The sequence below is a fragment of the Dendrobates tinctorius genome, unplaced genomic scaffold, assembly GCF_039654945.1.
Source record: "Dendrobates tinctorius isolate UK_male_01 unplaced genomic scaffold, ASM3965494v1 ptg000326l, whole genome shotgun sequence".
In the NCBI taxonomy this organism is placed as follows: domain Eukaryota; kingdom Metazoa; phylum Chordata; class Amphibia; order Anura; family Dendrobatidae; genus Dendrobates; species Dendrobates tinctorius.
In genome coordinates this window covers 12,355,152-12,367,939 of record NW_027361993.1, presented here as the reverse complement: position 1 = coordinate 12,367,939, position 12,788 = coordinate 12,355,152, and the positions used below count along the sequence as shown (strand labels likewise).

Here is a 12,788-nt window from a genome sequence, read left to right as displayed (position 1 = left end):
CTCCAACCATGACTACAATTTTTTGGTGCCAATTTCAATCAATGAATGGCGTTCTGAGGAGAACCAAGGCTTTTTTTTCTAAACATTTTATTTTTCACTGCCTTGGCCAATCCCTTCTTTCCTCTGTTGAGTACATTTCCTTTCCCAGGCAGCATAGATAAAGTTATTAAGATATATTTCCAGAGTAAAACACCTCATATCAAAGACATAATAGGTAAACTGAAAAGACTAGGATATTTTTGTCTGTTGCATCTGTAGGACCAAGACAGAATACTAAGGCCATGTGCACACGATGCATTTTTTATGCGTCTTCGCAGTGTTTTTTCCGAGCGGAAATGGTCCAAAAACACAATGGAATCCTTATGCAAGTTAATTCAATGACAATCCTGAAGTGTTATGCACATGAATTTCTGTGCGTATTTGCGGTGCGTTTAAATCTGCAGCATGTCAATTCTTTGTGCGTTTTTGCTTGTGTTTTTGACCCATTCAATGTACAGGAAATAATGCATACAAAAACACAAACACTTTTTTTTTTTGCAGTGTTTTTCCTGCCAAGAGGTTCAGAAACCTTGCAGAAATTTCTGCAAGCAAAAGCACAACATGCGCACATAGCTTAAAGACTAAAAAGTGATATGGGCTTGCATAACTAAGGCCAGTGCTAATTGGAAAATTATATGCAACCTCCTATTTTTGAAGGTACACCTCAACAGTTGTCAGTACCAAGGGCCCATCATGCTCACAAAACATGGCAATTGCAAATAGAAGGGTGGTCATCTTTCAAAAAAAACTTTGTCATAATTTGCATTAGTAGTAAAAAACCCAATTGTTCCTTACTTGCCTTGGCATGCACAAGCTCTCAGTCTCCACCGCTGCTGCTGGTCCGTTATTGACTGCAGCGCTGACGTCACATAGAACACTATGAGGATAACTGCAGCAGATGTAGATGGCACGAGCCAGCCGCTGACCTCATTGACTGCCACATCGATGTGATGTCAGCGCTGCAGACAACAGACATTGGGAGCAGCGCTCAAGACTCCGCGTTGGAGCCAAGGAGGGCAAGTAAAGAACAGTATATTTTCTTACTACTAATGGAATTTTTTTTTTATCAAGTACCGACATTTACCACTGTAATAGAGATTGTAATTTTTTGCATGCTTTGCATATTCCAACTAAAGCCTCTGGGACGTTTTTTTTTTTTTTTTTTTGCATGGGGCACATCCCTATACAATCCCATATTGTGATTTTCAAGATCCTTATGAAAAAGAAAAAGGAAGGTGTTGAACTCATCCACATCTTCGGGGAAGATTGCCTTGGTCCTTTACTATACATTCCAATTGTATTTACCATCAAACAATTGAGAGTCTCAAAATAAATGTACAAATCACAAATAGGTAGTCAATGTAAGAAACTAAACTGAAAAAATATAGAATTTTTTCATAGGACCAGATACGTCCTAGGCACAAATGGTGAAGGAGTTAAGAAGACGCTGTAAGTACTTCATCGGTTACATAATTGTCCTCCATTTTATCTCAGGAGGCTCCTTAGCGTCTAAAATATTTACTGTGTGAGAAGCAATGAATCTGCCAATTACGGATCCGTTTTAGCAGCTGCTACACAAAGGATTTCTTCCAAAGCCTCTTAGCAATTTCCTGTACCCATAGCGTGGCCCAAATATTGAATTATCTTCATGTGTGATCATTCCACAGAGGACAACATTCTGCAGCGTTTACAAAAAAATATGCTGGTTTATCCCTTTAAATGGAACACAACAGCAGAGAGATGCTGCCCGAACCATAGGCAGCATATATCAGACACTGGCAAAAAAATAAAAAGTCTGATTTCCCATTTTATTTCTCTCTCCTCTGATGTGAGAAAACATCAGAGGAAAGAGAAATGGGGTCCCCCGATCCCCCCCCGGTACCTCCGGTGTCCCTGTATCCCCCCATGAAGTCCCCCTGCCTGTAGCATCTTCTTCCGGGAAGAAAATGGCTGGTGCATGTGCAGTGCGCCCTCCAAGATCTGCTGGCCGGAACCCGGCAACAATAGGAACTTTTTCCTATTGGTTCATTTTGATCACTGTGATAGATGCTATCACAGTGATCAAAATAAAAAAATAGTAAATCAAACCCCCCCTTTATCACCCCCTTAGTTAGGTAAAAATAATAAAATAAAAAAGGTTTTATTTCCATTTTTCCATTAGGGTTAAGGTTGGTGTTATGGTTAGGATTACGGTTAGGGTTGGGATTAGGGTTAGGGGTGTGTTAGGGTTAGGGGTGTGCTAGGGTTAGGAATGGAGTTAGAATTGGGGGGAGTCCTCTGTTTAGGTACATCAGGGGGCCGCCAGACTCGACATGGCGCCACCATTGATTCCAGCCAATTTTGAGTTCAAAAAGTCAAACGGTGCTCCCTCCCTTCTGAGCCCTGCCATGTGCCCAAACAGTGTCTTTCCACACATACAGGGTATCGGCGTACTTTGAAGAAATTGCACCACAAATTTTGTGGTCCATTTTCTCGAGATACCTTTGTGAAAAGGGATAATAAACTTCTTGAATGTGGTTTTGCGCACCTTGAGGGGTGCAGTTTTTAGAATGGTGCCACTTTTGGGTATTTTCTGCTATATTGACCCCCCCAAACTCACTTCAAACGTGAGGTGGTCCCTAAAAAAATGGTTTCGTAAATTTTGTTGGAAAAATGAGAAATTGCTGGTCAACATTTAACCCTTATAACATCCTAACAAAAAAAAATATTTTTCCAAACTTGTGTTGATGTAAAGTAGACATGTTGGAAAATGTTATTTATTGACTATTTTGTGTGACACCCCTCTATGATTTAAGGGTACAAAAATTTAAAGTTTGAAACATGAAGTACAATAAGTCACAAAAAAAAAAAATCTCAGAATCAAGGGGATCCATTGAAGCGTTCTAGAGCTATAACTTCATAAAGTGACAGTGGTCAGAATTGTAAAAATTACCCTGGTCATTAAGTACCAAATTGGCTCTGTCATTAAGGGGTTAACAATTAACTTAGTACACACTTATTAGACACAAAAAGCAAATGAGGGGGTTTAAAATCAAGTTATTGCTGCTAACCTGCATTTTGTTTTCTTGGGGGAAAAAAGCATTTGCCAAGAAAGTTCAACAACCACTTGCCCAAACTGCATATATAAGTATGCAAGTCAACACCTTTATATCTTCTATCTGTTGCTGCATTCCCAGGAAACTTGAATTTTAAATCATACGCAAATAAGGCATTAAGTGCTCTGGGCATGACAGAGCACTTCCTGAGCCTCTGCATCCAGAGGTGGCTTCTCTGCCCAGCACTAGCCTCTTTAGCTTAACTGACTTAACTTTAGCTCATTGTCTTTTTTCCTTGCCTAGTGCGTGATATCACACACAAAGTAAGTGATAAATCATGCTAAAGAGGCTATTGCTGGAGGAGGAAACAACATCAGAGCACTCAGAGCACATAATGCCTCATTTACATAGTATTTTAATTAATAATTTCACAGAAATTCAGCAACAGATGGAAGATATAAAGGAGTTGATGGATTTACATTTAAAAGACTTGCATGACCATATATGAGGTTTGGTGATGGTTGTGGGGAGTTAAAGGGGTTGACCACTACTAGAACAAGCACTTCTCATTCCTCATGCTTGGTCCCAGTAAAATAAAAAAAGCCTATCCTCTCCTCCCGTGCCGGCGCCATTCCTGCGGTGTTGGCACTCGCAAACCTGGGGCTCTTGTGCTGTTGCATGACATGTGACCCAGGCGCCCCCTATCAGCGCTGGCGTCTGTCTTCGCCATCAGACAAATTTAACATGAAAAGGAAGTCCGGGCTGTGGCTGACCTGTCACTTCCTCTTCTTGTTCAATTCGTCAGAAGGCGGGGACAGTGACGCCAGCTCTGATTGGCCCTGTGTCATACAGTCGCATGAGAGCCCCAGGGCTGAGTGCTGGCACAGCAGTAATGGCACTGGCCTGGGAGGCGAGCATAGGCTTTTTTTTTTATTTTTCTTTAGCCTTACTGAGAGAGTCCCTAAAATCTAATCCAATTTACAAAGGAGGTCATTTTTCTGATGACCCATTCCTTTAAAGGGAAGGTATCATCCAAAAAAAATTTTTTCAGCAATTGAAAAAATGTAAAGAATTAATGTTTACATTTTCTTAAAAAATATTATCATTTGTTTTTAATTTTGCAAAATATGAAAAATAATTTTAAAAAGTTTGGCTTTTCCACTTGTTAACACTAGGGGGAGCAGCTACTGAAATGTGGCACAAAAACCTATGACATCTAGGAACACAGTGAGCCGCCATTTTGATGGGGCCTGCAAAGTTACTGACTGTCTTTGCATGTAAAGTCTGGATCAGAACAGGCCATCAATCAGCAGAAATGTTTCCTGGATTTCTGTGGAGCAGACAAGAAGACGGTCCATCCATGTGTGTAAAACACAGCGCTCTATGTACAATCCCTGGCACCGAACAGGGCGCCCCCCAAGAGACCAGCACACTGCTCTCCTGAAATACTCTGTGCTGCTGTCACTCTGCTCCTTCCACCATATATCAGGCCCCTGTCGCCTCGCTTTCACACATCACCAGGACAGGATCTGAGGAGAGGAATGGGGTCTTCGGTCACTGAGGATGGCAGGCAGGAAGGATTCTGGGAGCAGGGTGACAGCAGCACAGAGTATTTCAGGAGAGCAGTGTGCTGGTCTATGGGGGGGCACAGAGGGAGATATATGGGGGAGGAGCAGGGTGACAGCAGCACAGAGTATTTCAGGAGAGCAGTGTGCTGGTCTATGGGGGGCACAGAGGGAGATATATGGTGGAGGAGCAGGGTGACAGCACCACAGAGTATTTCAGGAGAGCAGTGTGCTGGTCTATGGGGGGCACAGAAGGAGATATATGGGGGAGGAGCAGGGTGACAGCAGCACAGAGTATTTCAGGAGAGCAGTGTGCTGGTCTATGGGGGGCACAGAGGGAGATATATGGTGGAGGAGCAGGGTGACAGCACCACAGAGTATTTCAGGAGAGCAGTGTGCTGGTCTATGGGGGGGCACAGAGGGAGATATATGGTGGAGGAGCAGGGTGACAGCAGCACAGAGTATTTCAGGAGAGCAGTGTGCTGGTCTATGGGGGGCACAGAGGGAGATATATGGGGGAGGAGCAGTGTGACAGCAGCACAGAGTATTTCAGGAGAGCAGTGCGCTGGTCTATGGGGGGCACAGAGGGAGATATATGGGGGAGGAGCAGTGTGACAGCAGCACAGAGTATTTCAGGAGAGCAGTGCGCTGGTCTATGGGGGGCACAGAGGGAGATTTATGGGGGAGGAGCAGGGTGACAGCACCACAGAAATCGAGGAAACATTTCTGCTGATTGATGGCCTGTTCTGATCCAGACTTTGCATGCAAAGACCCCATTCCCCTCCTCAGATCCTGTCCTGGCGATGTGTGAAAGCGAGGCGACAGGCGCAGTCCGGGGTGACGCTGGGAAGCAGGCTGGGGGGAAATGTAGCCATACAGTAAAGATAAAAATGAGACCCCTCTCTTCAGCTGCCTCACCAGCCCTCCCCTGACTGCACCTATTACCCCTGACCCGTGTGCAGGTGCTCAGCCAGAACCACCCTAGAATGCTTTTAGCAGATAATACTGCCATAGTGTTCTCACATAATACCGCCATATAGTTCATACCACCATGTAGATCACACATAAAACCAGCAGGGTGACAGCAGCACAGAGAGTAGTATCACACGGGATAGGATTAGATACACGGCTCAGAAGACAGTATCACACAGGATAGGATTAGATACACAGCTCTGCAGACAGTATCATATGGGATAGGATTAGATACACGGCTCAGCAGACAGTATCACACAAGAGAGGATTAGATACACGGCTCAGCAGGCAGTATCACACAGGAGAGGATTAGATACACGGCTCAGCAGGCAGTATCACACAGGATAGGATTAGACACACGGCTCAGCAGTCAGTATCACACAGGATAGGATTAGACACGGCTCAGCAGTCAGTATCACACAGGATAGGATTAGATACACGGCTCAGCAGTCAGTATCACACAGGAGAGGATTAGATACACGGCTCAGCAGTCAGTATCACACAGGAGAAGATTAGATACACAGCTCAGCAGGCAGTATCACACAGGGGAGGATTAGATACACAGCTCAGTAGGCAGTATCACACAGGGGAGGATTAGATACACGGCTCAGCAGTCAGTATCACACAGGAGAGGATTAGATACATGGCTCAGCAGACAGTATCACAGGAGAGGATTAGATACACGGCTCAGCAGTCAGCATCACACAGGAGAAGATTACATACATGGCTCAGCAGTCAGTATCACACAGGAGAGGATAAGATACACGGCTCAGCAGGCAGTATCATACAGGGGAGGATTAGATACACGGCTCAGCAGACAGTATCACACAGGAGAGGATTAGATACACGGCTCAGCAGTCAGTATCACACAGGGGAGGATTAGATACACGGCTCAGCAGTCAGTATCACACAGGAGAGGATTAGATACACGGCTCAGCAGACATTATCACAGGAGAGGATTAGATACACGGCTCAGCAGTCAGCATCACACAGGAGAGGATTAGATACACGGCTCAGCAGTCAGTATCACACAGGATAGGATTAGATACACGGCTCAGCAGGCAGCATCACACAGGAGAGGATTAGATACACGGCTCAGCAGGCAGTATCACACAAGACAGTATTACAGATATGCCCACACTGGTGAAACTTCCAGCCCCCCCCCCCAATTATACACTAGACTATGGGCTGTATATGTCACTGTCCTCCTCAGACAGCCATAAAAGCTCTCATAAAAAGGAAGGTGTCAGATTACCGGAGATCACTGGGGCTGTGTGTGAGGAGGCGGAGACAGAGCAGGAGGACAGTGGAGCCGGAGCAGGAAGCACGGTGCAGAAAGTGGAGCTCAGCAGATAGCACTGCGCCACAGTAAAATGGCGCCCAGCCACACCCACAGCAGTGAATGGTGCAGCCCACAGGGGCGTGCCCAGTTCACTGCTAATGAGGCTGCATGGTGGGGTCGGGAGCCGACCGCAGTCTCCTATGTCCGGGGACGGCCATATTTGCAGACTGTATGAGTCCTCCACAGATCTGCAAATCAAGATGGCAGCACCCAGTGGCTACATTAAAACATTATTACAAACAAACCATAAATCCTGGTTAGTACAACATTTGCTGAAACAACATGTTTTGTTACTTACTCTTTTTTTGCAAATTATATAAAATTGCGGCACCTTCCCTTTAAGGACAGAGTGTCTGGGCATGGTTGGGGTCATACTTTCACAACATGCTAAGAGAAAAATTAATTACCTGAATGGGAGGAACTTCAGTGATTTTATCCACATTAGTCAAGGAAAGAGGGACGTACCACAAGGTTGCTCTGTTGGTCATTCTTTTTACCCCTATAGAAAAAAAAATAGTTTATAGCATCTCAGGTGACCGTGAATATTACATAAATCAACAATACATGAAATTGTAGGTACAACAATGAATCTATGTATAGGATTAAGACCCATCTACTAGTAATTATAAAGCAATTACAAGTCACCAACGAGTTCAAGGTTACAGGATGAGTAGCTTGGAGAGGGAGATGCTTGGAAGCCTAAGAACACCATCCCAACTGTGAAACACAGTGGTGGCAGCATCGTGTTGGGGGGTTGTTCTGCTGCAGGAGGGACTAGTGCACTTCACAAATAGATGGCATCATGAGAAAAGATGATTATGTGGCAGTACTGAAGCAACATCTCAAGACATCAGCTAGGAAATTAAAGCTTGGGCGGAAATGGGTCTTCCAAATGGACAATGAACCGAAGCATACTGCCAAAATGGTAACAAAGTGGCTCAAGGATAACAAAGTCAATGTTTTACAGTGGACATCACAAAGCCCTGATATCAATCCTATTGAAAATTTATGGGCAAAGCTGAAAAGGCCGGTGCAAGCAAGGCGAACGACAATCCTGGATCAGTTATACTAGTTTTGTCAGGAGGAATGGGCCCAAATTCCGACCAACTATTTTGAGAAGCTTGTGGAAGGATATCCCAAACGTCTGACCCAAGTCATTCAGTTTAAGGGCAATGGTACCAAATAGTAATGAAATATTTGTAAACTTTTGACTTTGCAGTAAGTAATAAAAATGCCTTAAAACATTCTCTCTCTCATTATTCTGGCATTTGGCAAAAATTAATAATTATGGTAATCCTAATTGACCTAAAACGGGAAATTTTTATTCTGATTTCATGTCAAATATTGAGAAAAACATGAAGATGTGTTTCTATATAGCGTATGTAAACTTCTAGCTTCAATGATACATTACTTATCCTGTACTGATCCTAAGTTACATCCTGTATTATACTCCAGAGCTGCACTCACTATTCTGCTGGAGCAGTCACTGTGTACATACATTACATTACTTATCCTGTACTGATCCTGAGTTACATCCTGTATTATATTCCAGAGCTGCACTCACTATTCTGCTCGTGCAGTCACTGTGTACATACATTACTGCTCTTGTACTGATCCTGAGTTACATCCTGTATTATACTCCAGAGCTGCACTCACTATTCTGCTGGTGCAGTCACTGTGTACATACATTACATTACTGATCCTGTACTGATCCTGAGTTACATCCTGTATTATACTCCAGAGCTGCACTCACTATTCTGCTGGTGGTGTCACTGTGTACATACATTACATTACTGATCCTGTACTGATCCTGAGTTACATCCTGTATTATATTCCAGAGCTGCACTCACTATTCTGCTGGTGCAGTCACTGTGTACATACATTACATTACTGCTCTTGTACTGATCCTGAGTTACATCCTGTATTATACTCCAGAGCTGCACTCACTATTCTGCTGGTGCAGTCACTGTGTACATACATTACATTACTTATCCTGTACTGATGCCTGAGTTACATCCTGTATTATATTCCAGAGCTGCACTCACTATTCTGCTGGTGCAGTCACTATGTACATACATTACATTACTGATCCTGTACTGATCCTGAGTTACATCCTGTATTATACTCCAGAGCTGCACTCACTATTCTGCTGGTGCAGTCACTGTGTACATACATTACTGCTCTTGTACTGATCCTGAGTTACATCCTGTATTATACTCCAGAGCTGCACTCACTATTCTGCAGGTGCAGTCACTGTGTACATACATTACATTACTGATCCTGTACTGATCCTGAGTTACATCCTGTATTATACTCCAGAGCTGCACTCACTATTCTGCTGGTGCAGTCACTGTGTACATACATTACATTACTGATCCTGTACTGATCCTGAGTTACATCCTGTATTATACTCCAGAGCTGCACTCACTATTCTGCTGGTGGTGTCACTGTGTACATACATTACATTACTGATCCTGTACTGATCCTGAGTTACATCCTGTATTATACTCCAGAGCTGCACTCACTATTCTGCTGGTGCAGTCACTGTGTACATACATTACATTACTTATCCTGTACTGATCCTGAGTTACATCCTGTATTATACTCCAGAGCTGCACTCACTATTCTGCTGGTGCAGTCACTGTGTACATACATTACATTACTGATCCTGTACTGATCCTGAGTTACATCCTGTATTATACTCCAGAGCTGCACTCACTATTCTGCTGGTGGTGTCACTGTGTACATACATTACATTACTGATCCTGTACTGATCCTGAGTTACATCCTGTATTATACTCCAGAGCTGCACTCACTATTCTGCTGGTGCAGTCACTGTGTACATACATTACATTACTTATCCTGTACTGATCCTGAGTTACATCCTGTATTATACTCCAGAGCTGCACTCACTATTCTGCTGGTGCAGTCACTGTGTACATACATTACATGACTGATCCTGAGTTACATCCTGTATTATACTCCAGAGCTGCACTCACTATTCTGCTGGTGCAGTCACTGTGTACATACATTACATTACTTATCCTGTACTGATCATGAGTTACATTGTGTATTATATTCCAGAACTAGATTGTTATTACACACATCTAAAAATCTCAGGGAAGTCCCTATAATGCAGGGGAATTGTGAAGGTCTCCTACATTAGATGTACGATACAGAGGTATACTTACCAGAATGATAATTAAAGGGAACCGGTCAGCAGGATTGTGCACAGTAACCTACAGGCAGTGTCAGGTCTGCGCCATTATACTAATTACAATGATACCTGGTGATGAAATCAGTCTTTGTTGTTTAATCTTTATTTCAGTTAATGATATGCTTGTGCTCCGGGGCGGCCAGTGGGCGGGGCTGTGGGCGGGGCTTTATATGGTGCTCTGCTTACATATGCATCTGTATGGGCTTATGACAGGTCACTGTTCCCTGTGGCGCCTGGGCAGTAGGATCTATCAGAACGCGATAGATGCTACTGCGCAGGCGCGGCCACCATTTTGATCAAGATTTTTTTTTCCTCTCCCCACAATACTATATGACTAAATCATAAATGAATATATGCATAATATCCATTTTACCATGCAGGTGCTGCCGGTGCCATTTTGATTAATTTTTTTTTGCCAAGCAATATTCTATGCAGTATGTAAAATAGGGGGCAGGTCAGTGAGGGATTAGTGACCTGTAAGAAGCCATAAAGATGAATATATAAGCAGAGCACCACATAAACCCCCCACAGGCCGCCCAGAAGCACGAGAATCTCATTAACTGAAAACTACAAATCCAGATTACACAATAACCACAAGACGGATTTCATCCTCAGGTATCATTAATCAGTATAACGGCACACAATCCTGCTGACAGGTTCACTAAGCATTCTGCAAAGACATAGGATAAGCCACAGATGCTGGAAATGTTCTGCTTTTAATTCTGCAGAATTGTGAATGCAGCTGTAGGGCATAATGCTGTATCTTACAAGTAACCTTATGGGTTAACATAGTGATTTAACCTTTTCTGTAGAAAATTTCCTAATATAATAAACAGTTTAGTCCCAGATTATTTAGTATTCTGGATGATTGGATTATCAAATATACTGGATAACTGAATGCCAGAATATACATCTAGCAATATCATAGGGTCTGTACATACAGAACAAGCCACGGGTCATTTTTCAGCTCCGTTCTAGAAAACCAACTACTATCCTGAGCCTCTAGGGTGTCATCAAATAGCTACAGCAATTTTAGTAACCTGGGCACTGTATTCTGGGTGTTAGATGGAACATTCATTAAATCTCCACTGCTTGCTAAAGGTTTAATTAAAATTCAATTATAAATTAAGATTAAGCAGGAATGTCCCTTGACAGTATAATAAAAAGAGCTCATTAACTCATCTATTAATCTAGGAATTTAAGCATATCATAAACTTGATTTCTTACCTTGGTTACATTGGGTATGTGATAAGAATACTGGTCAGACATCAGGAGGCTCTAACACCAACTGTCATTAGACATCTGTGCCCCTGGACATAAACATGACAATCTTTTCTAATTTCCTAATTTAACAAATTAATTTCTAACATTTTTGCCTTGTTTTTTCCAAATAAAATCATTGTCACATTCCTGTCCCGGCTCTAGTGCAGAGTCTTGCCTAGCTCATTCTCCATCTATTTAGCCTCTCGTGTATTCGGTTGCTTTTGCAACCGAATGTCATGTTGCCGGACTAAACCTGCCTCAGAACTTCTTCTAATCACTACTCCCTGGATACCTTCCCAGTTATGGAAGGACCATTATGCAGGCTGCCAGTTACACCCAGGGGGCACAAAAAGAAGAACCAAAGGAAGGACTAGATTAGGGGAAGAGATGCCCCAGCTGTTCCAGCTCTGCTCCACCAGACATCGCTGTTCCAGCTCTGCTCCACCAGACATCGCTGTTCCAGCTCTGCTCCACCAGACATCGCTGTTCCAGCTCTGCTCCACCAGACATCGCTGTTCCAGCTCTGCTCCATCAGACATCGCTGTTCCAGCTCCGCTCCATCAGTTCATCATATCCTGTTCATCCCATTACATCTTCAACATCACTTCACCCAATCTCTTTATTCATCCAGTCTGTGCTATTCTGCAGCACCATCGCCATCTGTGTTGTGTAAGTAATGCTAATCTGGACCAGAGGTCTTAATGATCCACCTTTCCAAGTACGACAAACAGATTTAAAAGAATTTTAATCAAAATTGTAAAAGAACCCCCATCCATATAGCAGCCAAAAATGACCCCAAAATTCCACAGAAAACCACATTAATGCCAATTAGGATAAACTTTGTGGTCTGGTTTGCAAAACAGTCTCATGTAAAATACACTTAATTGTATGCAAGATCATTAATGAGAGATTGCTAAATATCATCAATGTCAATGTGTTTGGACCACTATCGATCCCCAAAACAAATGGTGAGCCTTGCAATGATTGGTCTTAAAGGGGTTGTTCAATAGAAAAATGTGATTGTGCGAGCAAAGAGAATTGCGATTGGAGCTATAAATAATACACTAAATGTTGCTCATCTACCAGCACCCGCCTGGATTCAGAGCGAGACGCCACGCTTTCTATGTAGCACAGGAAGAAGAAGCCTGACCACCAGAAGCAGGTAAGATGAAGTCTGATTGGCTGCAGAGGTCAGGGGACTTAACGTATAATCAGAAACACCTGATGATGTACTAAAGTCACCTGACCGTTCTAGGAAATCACAGGTTGCAGCAATGACGTCTTCCTGTGCTGCGCAGACAACTAAGTGGCCTGCATTGGGTCCAGGTGAGTGCTTTATGGGGAGTATCAATTAC

General features: G+C 43.2%; 1 protein-coding gene across 7 annotated transcripts in view; it reads right to left on the bottom strand.

The window, feature by feature from the left end:
- Positions 1–12,788, bottom strand: part of ACOT7 (acyl-CoA thioesterase 7) — a 313,478-nt gene that overhangs the window by 199,865 nt on the left and 100,825 nt on the right. For all 7 annotated transcript variants that reach the window (XM_073561759.1, XM_073561758.1, XM_073561756.1 and 4 more), the window contains one exon: positions 7,361–7,452. In XM_073561759.1, coding sequence (XP_073417860.1) covers positions 7,361–7,452 — 92 coding nt within the window. The remainder of the gene's footprint in view (positions 1–7,360; positions 7,453–12,788) is intronic.